The 19,485-nt window shown below is 44.9% G+C and overlaps 1 protein-coding gene across 6 annotated transcripts in view; it reads left to right on the forward strand.

The window, feature by feature from the left end:
* Positions 1-19,485, forward strand: part of CELF6 (CUGBP Elav-like family member 6) — a 36,895-nt gene that overhangs the window by 8,862 nt on the left and 8,548 nt on the right. For 2 of the 6 annotated variants that reach the window (XM_059657977.1, XM_059658020.1), the window contains 9 exons: positions 4,047-4,095; positions 16,761-16,889; positions 16,998-17,077; positions 17,245-17,388; positions 17,502-17,634; positions 17,726-17,872; positions 18,092-18,154; positions 18,422-18,727; positions 19,325-19,480. In XM_059657977.1, coding sequence (XP_059513960.1) covers positions 4,047-4,095; positions 16,761-16,889; positions 16,998-17,077; positions 17,245-17,388; positions 17,502-17,634; positions 17,726-17,872; positions 18,092-18,154; positions 18,422-18,727; positions 19,325-19,452 — 1,179 coding nt within the window. In that variant the 3' untranslated portion in view covers positions 19,453-19,480. The remainder of the gene's footprint in view (positions 1-4,046; positions 4,096-16,760; positions 16,890-16,997; positions 17,078-17,244; positions 17,389-17,501; positions 17,635-17,725; positions 17,873-18,091; positions 18,155-18,421; positions 18,728-19,324; positions 19,481-19,485) is intronic. The other 4 variants (XM_059657985.1, XM_059658010.1, XM_059658003.1 and 1 more) reach the window with 4 other exon arrangements.

The raw sequence follows: 19,485 nt of genomic DNA on the forward strand, positions 1-19,485 counted from the left end.
GAAGAGAGCAGTGCTGAGTCTAAAGGCAGGAATTTTAGGCAAGTCAAGGAGAAAGAAGGGGTAAAGTGTTGCCTTCTCTCTGTTGATGGGGGCAAGAGGACCAGGGTATCATGCCTATCTGTACTGCCTCCAACCTTCCCCACTTCACTGCCTGGAGTGGGTTGTTCTCTTCTCTTTCTGATGTTCTCTCTCTTGATTTCCCATCCAAGGCTGGTTCTGAAGAAGACATGAGCCTGGACTCTGGCTAAGAAACTATCAAGGGAATAGGTGCTCAGCCAACCTCAAGAGCTCACTTGAGTTCCCATGAGAAGTTCTTGGCCAAGGAAGCAAAGCCTTCCTTTCTCCAAAGGGGAACCATGATTATCTCATCCCACTCCCAAGTCTGTCCCCTGGTTGTGGCAGGAACAAGGCAGGGCAGGGTTGCCCGGGCAGTTCATGTGGGCAATCCTTTTTCTCCTTCAGCCACGCAGACTACACCTAAATTGTGGGTGTCCTCCCTAACCACTTCACAGTGAAAACCGAAGGCCCAGAGCTCAATTTTGTCCTCATCCTCTTGTGCTACTCTCCTGCAGACTTCCCCTGCACCTCCAAACTTCCAACTTCCCCAAAACCTAAGCTATAAACTGAGAGTCAGCCAACATTTTCTCCTTTCCCTCAATCCCCACATCTGCTAGAACTTTAGTCCAGTTAATTCTCCTGAAACATCTCTTGAATCTGTCCATTTCTTTCTGCCCTGCTCTAGGTTACCCTCCCCCCCTTACCTGTATCACACTGGTTTTTCTACCTCTAATCTTCCCTTTCAAATCTTTTCTCTGCATGGTTGACAGCTCATGGGATCTTTCATAAGATTATTCCCCTAGTTAAAATCCTTTCCTGGATCTTTATTGCCTTTGAAATACAACGAAGTCAAAATTCCTTGTCATGGTTTTCAAAACTGTCCTGTTGTGGCCCCTGCCTACCTTTGTTTCATACCCTCCCATTAAAAAAAGAAAAGAAAAGAAGAAGAAGAAGCCCATATTACATTTGATGCACTTACTAAGACGTAGCCATTGTCATTTTCACCACAACCCTGCAAAGTAGGGTCATGATTTTCCTTTTTACTAATGTGGCTCAGAGAACTTAGTTGACAATGGTTGAGCTAGGATTTAAATCTATGTCTATCTGACTCTAAAGTAATTTGTTCTCTGCTGACTACCTCCATGCCCACCAGAACCCTTGCTCCTTATTCAGCCTGGCAGCTCCCTCTCCATGCCAAAGGCATCTGGAGTGCTCAGCTTGCCGCCCTACCTCTCCCATTATCTCCACATGACCCAATGACTCCAGTCCTGCAAATGACCCCCCAGGTCAACTCTGCCTCCTCCATGAAGTTTTCCCTGAGTCAACCACTCCACCTGGAGTCAGCTTCTCCCAGAGCACATTACCTTGCACTCCTCCTAAGGCTCCAGTCCCTCTGTGCCCCTTTTCTTGTGTTCATGTCTGAAAAACAGAGTCCAGCAGCTCAATGCAAAAATCAATGACTTCAGTGTCAGACAGAACTGGGGGCAAATTTTAGCTCAACTACTTACCTACCATGTGACCTTAGACATGTGACTATCCTCCCCACCTTCAGCTTTCTCGTCTATAGTATGGAGACAATGGTATTACCTTGCATAGTGGTTGAAAGAAATTTAGAGACAATGTATGTAAAATGCCCCAGGAAGGGCCTGGCGCACACTAGGCTCTCAGCAAATGGTGGCATTATGTTCCCCTCTGTGAGACTTTGAGGATAGGGTTCCTGTGGTCATCACTGTCTCCCCTAAAGGCCCCAGCCTGGGGATCTTCACAGAGTTCAGAAAATGCTAGTAGCATGCCCAAGTGGTGGAAAGCCTAGCTGCCCAGCTTCTCACTCCTGGTCCTTGTAGGACATGTACATACCACCTAATGCCCACTCTCCATCAAAGAGTGGGGAAGTTGGAGAGGAGTGCAGGGGCATCCCCCAGAACACCGATGAGCTCTATGCCCCCAGAAATCCAGCCTGGGGAGGCAGCTGCTGTGGAAACCGCTGCTGTCACATGTGCTCATTTCTCTATGCTCCAGACAGAAATGCTCAATATTTATTTAAGCTTCTCTCCTCTTCCCTTTCCCCCTAGCACGCTCCTCCCTGCCTTTCCTTCCTGACCCCTTGTCCCCTCATTTCCTTCTCATCTCCATCAGTATTTCTCTCTTCCCTTGCCCCTTTCTAGGTCTGTCTCTTACTCTTTCTCATGATTTCTGCCTTCCCATTTCTCTTCATCTCTTCTCATGTCTCCACTCTTCTATCTCTTGGTCTCTCCTCCACAATCACAAGTGGCCATGCTAAGGATGGGTCCTGTCCTCCTGGTCCCTGGTCCAGGCCAGTCCGGACCTGTCCAGCTCATCCTGATCTGCTTGGATTGATCTGTCACCCTCTCTAGACTGCAGCCTGAGTCCTGCTGGTGTCTTGGTCCCCACTCACAGTGGTACACTGCGGGTGCTCCACCACCAGTGATGGGCGTGTCAGAGCAGATAAAAACATGAGCTTTGGGTGAGAGGGTAATAGCACTGATTGAGGCTTGGCCTGTTTTCCTTTCCAAAAAAAAAGCCTTCCTCACTCTCCATCTTCAAATTTTATCAAAGGAAATTGCTCAGCTGCGACTGCCAAGGCATTACCATGGTTACCGGGTAGCACTTGTGGCTATGGTAACAGGAAGCTGCCTGTTGTCTCGGCAACAAGTACATTGGTAGAGGATGGAGTGGCTCTTGATTGGTGCAAAAATAGTGCATGTCCTGAGAGGAGGGAGCCAGAGCATAACCTTCTCAGGCCAGAGAAGGCATCAGTACTCTTTCACCATGACTTGGAAGGCCACTGTTCTTTCCTCCTGGCAATCAGCTGTCTGTCCCAACAATAATTCCTCACACCCTATGCACCCAGCTCTTGGACATTTACAAAGACCTTTTGTGTCCCCATTATTTCATGTGATCCACAACACCCATGAGAGGAAAGTGAGGTGGGGATTCAGTCATGAATTCTCTCAGGGTGATTGGGGGATGGGAATGTGTGGAGTGGAGTATATTTACATCACCTAAGAACTTGTACAAATCCCCCAGCTTAAGAGTCTGATTTGGTTCCCAAGTGATTTTTATCCACCCCTGATCAGGGAACCCCTGAATTAGAAGGTGAAATTGGTTGGGGGGATGGGGGACAGAGGAAGGAGTCAAGCTGTTTTTTTGGGCTTATAGCTTAGATGACTGGAAGAATCAGATTTGAGCAAAAAGATGAACTCTGGTTTTGATGTGTCAAGTGGAAGGTGCCAGTGAGACTTTCTAGTGGATGCCCAGCAAGCAGCTGGGCATGTGGGTCTGAAGCTCGGAAGAGAGGTGGTTGGATGAGATTATCCAGGAAGAATGAGAGGAACAGAATGAGCAGGGCCGAAGATGATGCCCTGAAGAACTCTAACATCCTCAGGGGAAGGGGGACCCAGGAAGGGACTGAGGCATAGAAACTATGGTGACACAAAAGCTTAGTAAAGGTTCTCCCCCATTTAACAACTTGAATCAGAAAGTAGATTACTGGAAATCATACAACCATTAAATGGCAGAGTTGGGAATAGACAGCACTAAGTCTGTCTGGTTCCAGATTGTTTAAACTAAATGGTACAGAATTATATTCTATTTGAGGCCATAAATCTGCAATATCAGTTCTACTCTCCCATCCAAAGCCTTTAAGGAAGTCCAGGAGCCAGAGGGATAGGCCTCACATGGTCCCTGCCCAGAGCCCAAGGCAAGAGAATCTCATTAGCCTCCACAATCTGTCCTGCACTTGCCACTGAGCTTCCTAACACCCAACCCTTCCGGTTTTAAGCACCTTGTAAATTCCCAGGTTTATGGAAGGAATCTTGGAGAAAATCTATAATCCCAGGTGAGACCGGTGGAGTGCAGAGTTCAAAGGTGCCAGAGCTTAGATCCTGAGGAGTCAGGGATGGAGAAGCCGGGAGGCCCAAGGGCCAGGCAGGCATGCTGACTGGGTATGTTGGTCCGATGTCTTTCAGATGAACCGTCCAATCCAAGTGAAGCCAGCTGCCAGCGAGGGCCGAGGAGGTAACTTCCCTGCCTGACAAACCTCAGGGTATCACCCGTGTAGGGGACAATGGATCCACTCCTGGAGTCAGTCCTACCAATGGTTTATTACTAGAACGTCCTTGGGTAAGGGGACAAGTGGGATCCAGAGTTGCTCCATTCTAGAAACAGCTTAGCCATCCCAGCTCAGACTAAGAAGGGATGAGACCTGGCTGGTGTGGCTCAGTTTATTGGGCATCATCCTGTGCACCAAAAGGTTGCCAGTTCAATTTCTGGTCAGGGCACATGCCAGGGATTGTTGGGTCCATCCCTGATAGGGGGGTGTGCAAGAGGCAGCTGATTGATGTTTATCTCTTTCCTTTCCTCTCTCTCTAAAAATCAATTTTAAAATCTTAAAAATAAAGAAGAAGGGATGAGACCCCAGGGTCCCCAGACCCAAAAGAGGCTGGAAGAGCCTAAGCAGATGCTGGAGATAGAGGAAGGAGGCTCTTGTCACCTTTCCCCTTGAGAGGGTTCATTCTGTTTTTCCAGGTTCTTCTTTGTTTGAAGAATGAGGCTAGAGTTAGTCTCCTTTTCTAGATTCTTCTGATTGCAGAGAACCCAGTCCATTCTAGGTTGGGCCACTCATTCCTTCATTGTAATTGCCTGGCTATTCATGGTCAAAGATGAGACTGATATAATGGAATTTGTAGGCCATATTGAGGAATTTGACTCTATGCTGAAGACCATGGGACGACTTTGAAAGGCTTTTAACTGCACTGTTTCCTGGTGCAGAAAGACCAATGCTCCTTAAGAACAGGAGCGGTTGAAACCTGTACTTTTTGACAACCAGCTGTGTTCTGATCAGCTTCCATGCTGGAAAAGCAATGCGAACATTGGTGTCAGTTCTTGATTTCTTTCTCCTCTTTCTTCGCTGGTAGCCCTCCCTGATGTCTGCTGACTATAATCCTTAGATAAGCCTCTGCCTGCCTTACCCAGGATCAGCCATGGCTTTGTTAGGAGAAAGAAGCTCTCCAAGGTCAAGGAGAGAATGGCATCCAACTGACAGACATGTACTGACCTCGACTCATTCTGCATACCTTCTCAGACTTTCTGCTCAGGACAAGGGGCTCTGGTCGCTCCATGGTTCTATTGTAGAGTTAGTTCCTCTAAGAAATTCTTCTTTCATCCTTTTAGATTCTCTGACCTTTGGTCCCCAATTCTCAGTTTCTGGTCAAGATGTTATCACCCCTTCTTTGCCTGAAGAGATATTACCAAGCTTCCTTCCTCCTCTCCACACACATATCCTTCTTTCCCATCTCATTCTTTTTTTTTTTTTAATTGATGAGTTAGAGTTCATTAAATTGAAAAACTTTGCTCTGTGAAATAAATGTCAAGAGAATGAGAAGACAAGCCACAGACTGGGAGAAAATATTTACAAAAAAATCTGATAAAAGATTGTTATCTAAAATATACTAAGAACTCTTAAAACTCATCAATAAGAAAACAAACAACCTAATTAAAAAATGGAACAAAACTAAAAAATTTATACAGGTGGCAAATAAGTATATATAAAGATTTTCCACATCTTATATAAGGGAAATGAAAATTCAAACAACAGTGGGGTAATACTACACACATATTATAATGGCCAAAATTAGAAACACTGACAATATCAAAAGCTGACAAGGATGTGGAGCAATTGGAACCCTCAGACATTGATGGTGGAAATGCAGCATTTAAAACAAACAAAATAATAATAATTTGCACTAATAGTTGTCAATCCTAAACATACACTAGTACCTCAAAGGGGGCTTTATTTAAAAAATGCCAGTGGACAAGTCACAACAATAAATATTGCTAGACATTGTGTTAAGGCAGGGGCACTGGTGTTAAATAAATTTCTCTGCTGTTTCCGATGTTCAGTAAGCATGAAAAACATTGCATTGCTCCATACTTTTATATAGTTCCTAATATAATTTGTTACCAAGACTGTTACATTCTCTTGAAGGCACAGAACTAGCAGGTGCCGTTAGCACCTGACAAAGATTCCTTGACCAAACTTCAGACAGTTTCCTCTGAGCCCTCTTTTTGACTATACCTATCCCTGGGCCTTGTCCTCAAATCTTCCTCTCCCATCTCATTCTTTCCAGCCCGGTCTTTGAGAAGTTCTAGGCCACATACCAAACCTCTGGTTTACTTGTCCCAAAAATTTCTGTTTGAAATTCTGTTAGGCATCAAGACCATTGTTGGCCAGCTTCTATGCCCTACCTACAAACACTACAGTCCCACAGCTGAGAGCACCCAATGAGCTAAGAAGCAGATAGGCTGGGATGCAGTTCATTCAACCATCCAACCAATATCTTCTGAGGAAATACTCCACATTAGAAATATAGATGTGAGCAAGGCAGACCTGGCACTTGGCCTCATGGAGCTCAAGAGCGATGTACAATTCAGTGTGATCAGTTCTTTTCAAGTCCTGGGGGAACTGTGAGGACACAAACAAAAGGCACATAACTTCGGAAGGTCAAGGTGGACTCCCAGAGGTAGAAATATTTAAGCTGAAATGTCAAGGATGAACAAGAAGCAGTCAATAGAAAAGGGAGAAAGGGGGTGGGCAGGCATTTCAGTCAAAGAGAATAGCATGTCTAGAGCTCAGAAGAACATGATGCAACTTGGAGTCTGGTTCAGGAACTAAGTTCACAGTGCTGGGGGCTCTCCTGTTGTTTGGAATCCAACACAACTTGTCAGGGTGAGGGCAGTTGCTCAAAGGAAGCCTCCATGCCAATAATAATGCTTCTTGTTCTGGCCCATATGTCCTGGTCATCTGGGCCCCAGCCAGTGGCACCAGCCTGAGTTTTATCATTTTTTTCTTCCTTTTTGTACCGTTTTTCAACTATCACATTATTGACAAATTCTGTGCATGTGAATCCCACCTCAATACCTGTTTATATTCAGATCAGCTCAAGAGATCAAGAAAAGCAAGTCTAGCTGGAAATAGGTCTGTCTGGCAGTAGAATTCACAATTTTAGTAGTTACATGTCACACATATTTCTTGACAAGTGACAGGTCTTAAGGAATATATACTCCAAATGCATCCATGGATAATCCTTCTTGCAGGTTTTGATAACAAGATCTCTCAATCCCTCCCTCTTCTCACTCCTAGTTTCTAAATGTTCTCTGCCACATATTTAAGAGAGAGGAGGCATGTGTACTAAGTCTTGGGCCTTTACAATTTCTAAGTATTTTACTACCAACTGACCTGTGTTAGATAATCTTACTAATCAAAATGTGTTCATTTTCTTCAGTGTTATCACATATCTCTTCTAAAGTTCTAGAAACCCAACTTTTAAAATGGTATTGGATTTTGCTTTTGAAATGTAACATTTGACACCAATGTGGGTCATCTTGTCCCATTCAAGTCTTATCTCTGTGATCTCAAACATTCTATAAATCTTTATAGTTAATGGTCACAGCCTGTGTACCTGCATATTTTTTATTATTCCTAAATTAAATCCCTAATAATGATTGCCTAACAGTAATTTTTATATCTGATAAGAATACTGGAATCAGCCCTAGTTGGTTTGGCTCAGTGGATAGAGTGCTGGCCTTCGGACTGAAGGGCCCCAGGTTCAATTCCAGTCAGGGGCACATGCCTGGTTGTGGGCTCAATCCCCAGTAGCGGGCGTGCAAGAAGCAACCAATCAGTGATTCTCATCATTGATGTTTCTACCTCTCTCTCCCTCTCCCTTTCTCTCTGAATTCAATAAAAATATATTTTTTAAAAAGACTGGTATCAAGGCATAATCCAAGGGGTATCAAGGCAAAAATAATCTTCCAAAATTCTGCTATTTTTTTCTTCAAAGGATTATTAGATTTTTCTTTCCATAAAATTGGAGTCACCAATTCAAATGCTACAGGAGTCAGGTAAGTAACCCTAAGTGGATGAGACTGTCATAATTTCAGTTAAAAAATACATTTTAATTATATTAAATGTTGCCAACTAACTCAATTCTTAAAGTGGACCAGCACTGTGAGAGTCTAACCAAACCTATCAGGTTTGCTTCTTTGGCCCAAAGACTCCTTTTTCCCCCATTTACCTTCTACACAAAAATGCTTGCTTTACCTTATGCCAATCAACAGAGTAGTCTTTCTCTTGTTTTTAATGAAGAGACATGAGGTTTGTGGTTGAAATATCCTGCATTTTAAACACATTGTATTACTTATAGAAGATATTGGTAACATGCACATTCAATGCCTGCAACAAATAATAGCAGTAACACAACAGGACCTGCCTTTTAGGAGGTGCTGGGGTCCTCTTCTTCCAAGGCCACCCCCTACAGCCTTGGTAACACTTGGAGTGCCAGATGGTCATCCAGGTCTTCATGACCATATTATAGCAGCCTTTTAATGTATCCCAACCAGTTCCCATAAATTTTGTAGCTAAATTCACGCTGTTCATATACTCCATGCCTATATTTTATATCCTGGAGCACTGAGCAGTATACTCTCAAAGGAAGATGCATCTAATTTTCCTAAATAAAATTATCTTCTAATATACTAAAGGCACCCACTTCTACAGTAAACATACATAGTGCCAAAAACTTTTCCTGAAGCATTTGGATTTATTTAAATGTAAACGTTAAAATCTTGGCCTGCATAATAATTCAAGGTTCATACATTTCAAAATGTTAACCTCAAATTATATGAGGTCAGAGCTTAGAGATCCCCAGATCTCTCAGACAATGGTAACTGAAGAGGTCTATTTTATTTTGCTCTTCAGCAAAATGAAGACTGTGGTTGATTTTTCCTAACTTATGGTATTTCTACTATGAAAGCACTAAGAAAAATACATTAAATTATAAGCACCAATCTTATAGGAAAAGTATTCTTCAGTCCTAAGGCAAAATCTACAAAATCATTGAACTGTATATTCTATCCTCTCTTTCAAATTTCATAGCATAAAATCGATAACGTCATAAATCACAATGGTGATTGCTCTGCTTGTTCCATTCCCCAACTTTGCTGTCTTTTTTACTAAGCAAATATTTCTGTATCCAAGATTCCTAAGGTACAGAAATAGATTAAGTAATCAATCCATGCACTCTTTTCACTTTATTTTTTAAAGATTTTTTATTAATTTTTAGAGAACGAGAAAAGGAGAGAAAGAGAGAGAAACATCAGTGTGAGAGTAGTGAGACATCAATCAGCTGTCTCCACTAGAGACTGAGCCTGAATGTGCCCTGACCCAGAATCGAACCAGCAACCCTCGGTGTACAGGACACGCCCAACCAACTGAACCACACCAACCAGGGCCACTTTTATTTTTTTAACTAAAATTTTAAGCATTCTCTGAGGTGAGCATCTCTTTCTTAATCTTGAAACTTGATTTAACTCAAAATCCAGTCATTTGTCTTCATATCAATCCTTCTATCCCCATCCTATAATTAAGTAATTTCTGCCTGAATTTGCAAGGGCTTGTTTAAATATCAGCCTAGATTTTGAGTAATAGACATATATTATTATCTAACTAGGTGAGCCCTCTTTTCCAAATTTTCCTAAGATTTTATTTAATTCAGTATTTAATAACAACTGAACATTGAGTTCCAGTTAAATTTTAAGCTAGACTTTTTAGTATTTCATAATAGTGGAACATGTCCTCTGACTGAAATAAAGTATGAACCTTAGCAGCAACTACTCTGTCAGTTGGCAATCATCTCTGTCTTTGATCCTTATACTTACTTAATTCTAAAAAGTATTCTTCCGACTAAGACCTGGCTGGATAAGTTTCATGGTACTGCTTAAGACTTTACTCAAGTTAACATTTCACTTCCTAAAATGCATTCTACTTCCAAAGGTAAAAAGAAATGCTTTCTGCCCTGCTGGCGTGGTTCAGTGATTGAGTATCGACCTATGAACCAGGAGGTCACAGTTCAATTCCTAGTTGAAAGATCAGAAGGATCTATCACCGGTCAGGGTTGTGGGCTTGATCCTGGTTGTGGGCTGTGCAGGAGACAGCTGATCAATGATTCTCTCATCATTGATGTTTCGATTTTTCTCTCCCTCTCCCTTCCTCTCTGAAATCAATAAAAATATACTTTAAAAAAAGAAAGAAATGCTTTCCTTCAGCTTAGCTCAGAGTGGTTTGGCCAAAGCTGATCGTTGTAACACTTTTAGGCCATGGACATGGCGGAATGTCTTACAAGCCCTTCAGGTACAGTTGCACAGCCTGCAAAAGGAAAAGGCACCATGGGAGGCTGAAAGTCTTCTCTTTTAAGGGAATCTGGAAGTCATGCTGGGTTTACCTTTCCTATTCCCCTCCTGGATTAGGATGATGACACAATACTTTTTTGATCTAAGTCCCTAATTTTTGGCCATCCTTAAAGCCCTTCTTTACCTTATTTTTATTTATTTTTTATTGTGGTAAATTAGAGATAACAAACTTTACCATTTTTAAGCGCACAGTTCAGTAGTGTTAACTATATTCACATTGTGTGAAACCCTTTTCCAGAACTCTTTCATCTTACAAAACTTAAACTTTGTACCATTAAACAATAATTCCCCATTCATCCTCCCTCAAGCCCCTGATAGCCATCATTCTACCTTCTGTTTTTATGAGTTTGGCAACTCTGGATACCTTATATAAGTGGAATCATGCGGTATTTGTCTTTGTGACTGGCTTATTTCACTTGGCATATTGTCCTCAAAGTTCATCTGTGTTGTAGCATGTATCAGAATTTCCTTCCTTTTAAAGCCTGAATAATTTCCATTGTATGTATGTACATTTTGTTTATGCATTCATTGGCTGATAGACATTTGGGTTGCTTCCTATTATGGATAATGCTACTGTGAACATGAATGCACAAATATCTCCTGAGACCCTGTTTTCAATTCTTTTGGATATATACCCAGAACTGGTATTGCTAGATCACATGATAATTCCATATTTATTTTTTAAAAAAATAATAAATAAGCCAGTCACAAAGACAAATACTGCATGATTCCACTTTTATGAGGTATCCAGAGTTGCCAAACTTATAAAAACAGAAGGTAGAATGATGGTTACCAGGGGCTTGAGGGAAGATGAATGGGGAATTATTGTTTAATGGGTACAATACTGTAAGGAACCACCATACTGGTTTTCATAGTGGTAATATCATTTTACATTCCCACCGACAATGCACAAGGGTTGCAATTTCTCTACATCTTTGCTGCAACACTAGCAGTTTTTGTTTTTGTTTTTTATAACAATCATCCTAATGGGTGTAAGTTGCTAGCTCATTGTGGTTTTGATTTGCATTTCCTTAATGCTTAATGTTGTTGAGCATCTTTTCATATGCTTCTTGGTCATTTGCATATCTTTTTTGGAGAGATGTCTGTTTAAGTCCTTTGCTCATTTTTAAAATAGATTATTTGGTTTATTATTGTCAGGAGCTTTCTATATATTCTGGATATAAACCCTTATCAGGTATATGATTTGCAAATATTTTCTCCCATTTTTTAGATTGCCTTTTCACTCTGATTGTGTCCTTTGATGCACAGAAGTTTTTAATTTTGTTGTCATACAATTTATCTATTTTTACTTTTGTTGCTTATGCTTTTGGTGTCTTATTCAAGAAATCACTGTCAAATACAAGGTCATGAAGCTTTCCCCCTATGTTTACTTCTAAGACTTTTATGGTGTTAGCACTTATGTTTAGGTCTTTGATCCATTTTCAGCTCATTTTTTATATGATGTGAGGTAGCAGTCCAACTTTATTCTTTTGCATGTAAACATCCAATTTTTTCAGCACCATTTGTTGAAAAGACTGGCACTTGTGTCAAAATCATTTGACCATATATGCAAGGGCTTACTTCTGGGCTCTCTATACTATTCCACTGATCTAAGTGTCTGTCTGTATGCCAGTATCACATTGTTGGATTACTATAGCTTTGTAATAAGCTTTTACATTTTATTTTTTAAATATGTTTTCATTGATTTTTTTTTAGAGAGAGAGGAAGGGAGAGGAATAGAGAGAAACATTGATGAGAGAGACACATTAATCAGCTTCCTCCTGCACACCCTCTACAGGGGATCAAGCCCACAATTGAGGCATGTGCCCTTACTGGGACTCAAATGGAGGACTTCTTGGTTCATGAGTTGATACCCAACCACTGAGCCATACCGGAAAAGCTGTAATAGTTTTAAAATCAGGAAGTGTGAGACCTTCAACTTGCTTCTTTAAAAAAGAAATGTTTATTGATTTGAGAGAGAGAGAAAGGGAGAGGGATAGAGAGAAAAACATCAATCGGCCACCTCCCCCACACTCCCTAACCAGGGATTGAGCCTGCAACCTGGACATGTGCCCTGACCAAGAATTGAACCAGCAACCTTTCAGTACATGGATGATGCTCAACCAACTGAGCCAGAGCACAACTTGCTTCTTTTTCAAGATTGCTTTGGTTATTCAGAGTCTCTTAAGATTCCATGTGAATTTTAGAATGGATTTTTATTTCTACCAAAAATGCCATTGGGATTTTGACAGAGATTGCATTAAATTTGTAGATCACTTTGGGTAGTGTTGACATTTAACAATATCATGTCTTTCAATCATTAACAGGGATTATCTTCCATTTATTTACATCTTTAAGTTCAGCAATATTTTGTAGTTTTCAGGGTATAAGTCTTTTGCCTCCTTGGTTAAGTTTATTCCTAAGTTTATTCATTTTGATACTATTATAAGTGAAATTATTTTCATAATTTCCTGTTCATATTGTTCACTACTAGCGTAGAGGAATACAACTGAGTTAAAAAAATTATTTTTGATCCTCACCCAAGGATATTTTTTCCATTGCTTTTAGAGAAAGTGGAAAGAGAGAGAGAGAGAGAGAGAGACATCAATATGAGAGAAATACATCAATTGGTTGCCTCCTGCACATGCCCACTGGCACTGGGAATTGAACCTGCAACCCAGGTACATGCCCTTGACCATAAATCAAACCAACACTCTAACCACTGAGCATACCTGCCAGGGCCACAGCTGACTTTTATTTGTTAATTTTGTATTCTGCAACTTTGCTTAATTTATTAGTTCTAAGAGGGATGTGCGTGTGTGTGCAATTAAAGGCCTTCTTGACACTCATCAGATCTTGCCAGAAGACTCTTTGCCTTGGATATTTCCTTCATGTTAATTCCCAGTCTTCCTTGGCTCCTTAAGCTTCAGTTATCCCTAAGAACACAGGGAGAGATGCTTTGCTCCAAATGCTGCCACCAGCAGAAACTCCTGGGTTGGTATTTGGAAGGAAAGGTGGACTAGTATTTTTAGGATGTGTTTGGTGGTTGATGGTTGGTATCTCAATGCTGAAACCTTGCCCTTACATAGTTTGTATAATCATGACATCCTATATGGAGGTGAGTGGGTATGAGGGACCTAGAGGCCAGAAACTTGAAAATACCTCAGGAATTCCTCTGGGACAACTTGAGGCAAGGCCTCCCTTCTTGAATAGCATTTTGGTGCCATTCCTGAGGAAGATGGAGTGGACTGACTCTGGACTCTAAACCCCACCATTTGCCAGATTAGAGTCCCTGACCTGTTTGATCAGCATCATGGGGATAGGACTCTTGGACCCAAACAACTTGGTTCAGTTTCAAAAAAGTATTTGATAAAAGAGCAAGGAGTACACATTGGTTGCCAATAGAAAAATGCATACCATTCAACTTTCCAACACCATGTCTCAACTCCACACTGATGCTATCTTTTTGATTCCTCCCACTTCAGGAAGGTTGAACCTCCCTGACTGATATTCTGATCTTTCTAGGGACCCACCCACCACCCAAGGGATGCTTTTATTCAGCCATTTCTGACCTACCTCTTATAGACTCCTTTTTCTTCTTTTTTCTTTTTTACCAAACTGGTAGAGTTTGACCTGAAGGAAATTGAATTATCTGGACTAAATCACATCATTATCTCTCCCTTGGGGCATTGATCAGCCCTCCAAATCTTGAGGCCTGTGGAAAATGTATTCTAACATTTAAGAATCACCTAAGACTTATGGTCACTGTCACTTGCTGAACACCATTCAGATCCCTGTAAAATGGCAGAGAGTATCAAGATTCAAGGTGATACCTGGGAAACAGGCAGCACAGAGCCCAGCCTATATCCTGGCCTCATTTCAATTTCAAATTCTGTACAGCCCAGTGGCCCAGGGCCATAGGGTTGATGCCTTGTAATGGAAATGGAAATTTGAAACTTGGGAGACTCTAACTGGAAAAAAAGGATCATAGAATTTCATGGTCTGTAATATGACCTTGAACTGACAACTACCTGCAGAAAAGATCAACAAGAAGAAGAGCAGATAAAAGATAAGACTACTATCCACACAACTCTCTTTCCCATCCTGGGGGTGTTATCCTGGCCTTGACATCTCTTTTCCTACCTATCTGAATGCTGGTCCATAAGGCATGACATCTTACCTAGGTACAATGACTATCTTGTAGACCCTTCCCAATGACACAGCTGCACTATAATTTAGGGCATCATGAAGCCACTTTAAGTTTGGGACTCTGGAGGCCCTAAGATTTTCTCCAACTCCTCCTGGGCCTTATGCAGCCCCATGGATATATTTAAATGTTCAACCTCAGACCAATGACACAGTCTTCTGGGGTTTGATTCCCTGACCAAATGAGGCTTATCCTCCAATGGCAAAGCAAAGCCACCAACATCATACTGGTCAAGAAATTCATGAAAGACCTTTCCTGTCTTCTCAGGTGTCTAAATAGGATGATCACAGATCCCTCTTCATACACCCTCTGGAACTCTATTCTCTTTTTAGGTCAGTGGTTTTCAAAGAAGTTTCCTTGGAGCCCCATCTAGGGGATATTAGGGGGAAATGAAGCAAGAGGAACTCCAGCATGCAGACACACACACACACACACACACACACACACACACACACTTCTCTGACCTCAGTCAGAGAAGTTTTGCTTTTCTCCTATATTTTGAGCTTCATCCTAATATTTTGTTAGAACAATGGATTCCACTGCTTTTTTTAAAGGTTGAGAAACCAGTGGTATGTTCCAATGGCACTGTTTTGTGGCTAACACTCCCAGAAGTGGAGCACACCCACCAGATTATACTCTCACTACAGAAGGTCAGCACCTCCTCTAGAATTCTGGCCACAAGTACATTATCTATCTCTTCTCCCTCAGGGTTGGCTGGGCAGTAATCCTCTGGACAGATTCTGCTGAAACACACTATGCCTGTCTCACACTATTCCTACAGCCCCCACCCTCCACACAAACACAGCATTGACTGACAGACACCTCTGGGTACCCAGGAAAGCCTGGGCTGAATCCCACACCATCCAGGTGAAATATGGACACACATATAGCCTTGTTGGAGATTCCCTCCACTGCTAACTTCAGACAGTCTGTTCTTCCTTTTGACTCTCACCAGCCTTGCTCTGTTGCGCCTGGGATCCAAGGACCCCATGAGCCTAGCCATGCTTGTGAAGGAGTAAAGGACTTTGGGATGGGTTTTCTTGGGCTCCAGGACCTTGAAGGTGAAGCCTGAAGCCAGATTCCCACCCACTTCCTCTCTCCCAACTTGTATCACCTGGAGAAAGGCCCATCCCAAATTCAGAGACTTGCCTTGATGCAGAAAGAAGCAGGGCTTTGACAGCAGGTCCTGTGGATTAGACCTCTCTACCCCAGGCTCCTGGATAGCATTCCTGAGGCCTGATTTACTGAATGTCCAGCTCCAGCTCTCCAGCTTTCTCCAAGGAACATAGTCCAGCTTACAGCCCCTTTCCTGGTCTCTCTGCCACTCCCAGAGGAAGGGTGGACACAGGGAGGGATCAGATTTATTCTCAGGTAGCCATCCAGGTCTATAGGCAGAACTTGTTCCTCCTGGAGAGGGATCAGGACAGGAAAATAGAGAAAGTCAGAAAGGGCTCAGTGAGGGCTCTGGCAGCTCAGTGAGGGAAGGGTGGATGTGGGAGGTAAGAAAAGGGGTCAGGGGGTTAGCAAGTATAGTGGGAGAAATGATAATGCTGGAGGCTTAGGAACCCAAGATTCCTGCCCTCTTTAGGTCTCTGGGAGCACCCAAGTTGAATTCGGTGCTGGGGTTTGGGAGTCGTCATTCCATAGTTCAGTGTCAGGGGATGAGACAGAATGATGAGTTAACTGCTTCTGGTGCTGCTTTTTGATCCAGAACCCTCGATTGGAGCAGGAAGGTACATCGATTCTATCCACTGCCATCAGGCTAACCCACAAGGGTATAATTCTCTTCTCCAGACCCAGTATGAATACAAAGGCCTTCTCTGAGGACCTCCTCCCTTAATAGGACAGAAATGGTCCAAAAATGGCCTTTTCCAAACTTTAAGAACAGAAAGGTCACACATATAAAAGATGCATACAGGGCTCCACCCAACCAAAGATATCAAACTAATCCATTTCCACAAGAGCAGCAGTGAGTCTTTCCACTTTTTCTAAGACCCTGGGTTTCCTGATGGAAATCTGGGTTGAATTCCTTTACTCTAGATCTGTCTGCCGATCATCCTGCCCCTCAAAGAAACCCAACCTCGTAGCCCCCCCCCCCCCCCCACCTTCTCACTCCCTACATCTCTTCCTTGCTAGACTGGTGGGCTACCTTCCTAAGTTCCTCTGGCTACTCTGGGGAGTCCAAGAGGACTTAGGGTCCCTAAATCACTCCTGAATTTGTCCCCAGAGGACCGAAAGCTGTTTGTGGGGATGCTGGGGAAGCAGCAGGGTGAGGAGGATGTCAGACGCCTGTTCCAGCCTTTCGGCCATATCGAGGAGTGCACTGTCTTGCGGAGCCCGGATGGCACCAGTAAAGGTGACTTGAGCCGACCCCAGGATTTCCTGGTGATCCTGACTCTCACTGAGCCACATGACCCTTTGGCCCCTGTGGCCTGAGCCACCCAATCCCTCTGTCCTGCCCCAGGCTGTGCCTTTGTGAAGTTTGGGAGTCAGGGGGAAGCTCAGGCGGCCATCCAGAGTCTGCACGGCAGCCGGACCATGGCGGTGAGGGCGGGCACCAGGGGCCGAGGGTGAGGCCAGTGGGTGGGGACGGGCTCCTCCTCCCCACATACGATCAGTGCCCTAGGAAAGGGCCTGATGTGCAAGGCGCTCAGCCCAGGGCCAAGACTGGGGTCTGGACCAGTCACCGTGGCCTCCCCTGCCCTGCCCAGGGTGCCTCATCCAGCCTCGTGGTCAAGCTGGCGGACACGGACCGGGAGCGAGCCCTGCGTCGTATGCAGCAGATGGCGGGCCAGCTGGGCGTCTTCCACCCGGCGCCGCTGCCGTTTGGCGCCTGCGGAGCCTACACCACGGCGGTAGGTGCCCGGTCCCTGGAGGACGCAGTGGGCTGGCGGTGGGCCAGGCCGGGTCGGGAGCTGGAGCAGCTGCCCGCCGCTGGGCCATCCACAGCCCCTCTTTCCTCCCAAAGATCCTGCAGCAGCAGGCGGCCTTGCTGGCAGCGGCCCAGGGCCCGGGACTAGGCCCGGTGGCTGCGGTGGCCGCACAGATGCAGCACGTGGCGGCCTTCAGCCTAGTCGCCACGCCGCTGCTGCCCGCGGCAGGTACTGAGCGGGGCGAGGGGGACGGACGAGGCGGGGAGAGGCCCGGAGGGCGGCTGCGGCCTGACTCTGCCACCTCCTCCGCCACCTGCAGCCAACTCCCCTCCTGGCGGTGGCCCGGGCGCGCTTCCGGGGCTCCCGGCACCTTTCGGAGTCAATGGATTCAACTCCCTGACCCCTCAGACCAACGGGCAGCCGGGCCCTGACACCCTCTACAATAACGGGCTCTCCCCTTACCCAGGTGGGCCCCCTCCCGCCCCCGCTCCGCCAAAATCTCCCCGAAATGGAGTGAGGAGCGGGGGCGAAGGTGAGGGGATACGGGGGAGTTGGGGAGAGCAGGGTGTGTGTGTGGATTGGGGGGGGGGGGTCTCCCTGGAAAGGATTTCTCCTCTCTCCCTGTTGCCTTTCACCCTGCCTACCGGCAGGCCTTCACTGTGGCCTTGTGCCCCTCTCTCCCCAGCCCAGAGCCCAGGTGTGGCTGACCCGCTGCAGCAGGCCTACGCTGGGATGCACCACTACGCAGGTTTCACTGGGCTCTGCGCAGCCTGGGAGGGTTTGAAAGGTCCCAGAAAGGAATAGGGAAATTGGGGGTGAGGAGTGGGGGGGATTATGCTCTTTTCTGAGGAGTCAACCCTCCCATCCCCCGACCCCTGGGCCTAGAATGGCCTCTCTAAGGGTGAGGGTTACCGTGGACTGGGCTGAATTGGTCAAAGTTGGCCAGGCAGATGGGGCCCTGCTTGGGGGATGGCTCCTGGGGTTCACTGCCCACTCCCACCTCTGTCTTCACCAGCCTACCCATCAGCCTATGCCCCAGTGAGCACAGCTTTCCCTCAGCAGCCTTCAGCCCTGCCCCAGCAGCAAAGAGAAGGTGAGGGACAGGGCTGGACATCAGGACCTGGTGGGGCTGGACTCAGGGTCCCTTCCCTGAAACAGCCTGCTGCTGTTCCTGCAGGCCCCGAAGGCTGTAACCTCTTCATCTATCACCTGCCTCAGGAGTTTGGTGACGCAGAACTCATACAGACATTCCTGCCCTTTGGAGCTGTCGTCTCTGCCAAAGTCTTTGTGGATCGAGCCACCAACCAGAGCAAGTGTTTCGGTAAGCTGAGCCCAATCCCTGAGCCTCCCCCACTGCCAACTTTAAGATTCCTTACAGAGCCTAAGATTGTTCCTCCGTAAGTCAATGATTCCCAAAGACTGAGCATATAGCACAAAGCAGAGTTACAGACCAGTGGTGGAGCTAAGCCCAGACCAGGAACAAGTTTAATTCAGGTTTATCTGGCAAGGTCAGGTATCTGGAAGATGTTTGACCAGGTCAGGCTTTAGAGTCTAGCCAGGACAGGAGGTGTCGGGGTCTGGACCAGAGATCCCTTCCAACTCCAACTGAAGTTCAGAAGACAAGAATGGGAGTTGAGGAGGGAGTCAACCCATGCTAGGGAAAGACAGGAAAATACCCCAGCCAACACCCACATACTCAGAATTGCTTCCTGTCCTTCCAAGACTCACACTTTTATAAAATTCAAACCATTTGACCATGTAAGTATGAGTGTGTGTACATGTACGTACAAACAATGGAGGGTAGAGGAGTATATGTTTGATGGAACTGGCCTGAGGGGAAGGGAGAGGAGGCTGGTCAGAGAGAAAAGAGGCTCTGCCAAGCAGAGTTCCCAGCTAACCTCTGTGCCTAAACCCCCAGGGTTTGTTAGCTTTGACAATCCAACCAGTGCCCAGACAGCTATTCAGGCCATGAATGGCTTTCAAATTGGCATGAAGAGGCTCAAGGTCCAGCTAAAGAGGCCCAAGGATGCCAACAGGCCTTACTGATCTGCTCTCACTGACCAGTCACAGAAAGGTGAG

This window comes from Myotis daubentonii, chromosome 1 (genome assembly GCF_963259705.1).
Source record: "Myotis daubentonii chromosome 1, mMyoDau2.1, whole genome shotgun sequence".
Lineage (NCBI taxonomy): Eukaryota > Metazoa > Chordata > Mammalia > Chiroptera > Vespertilionidae > Myotis > Myotis daubentonii.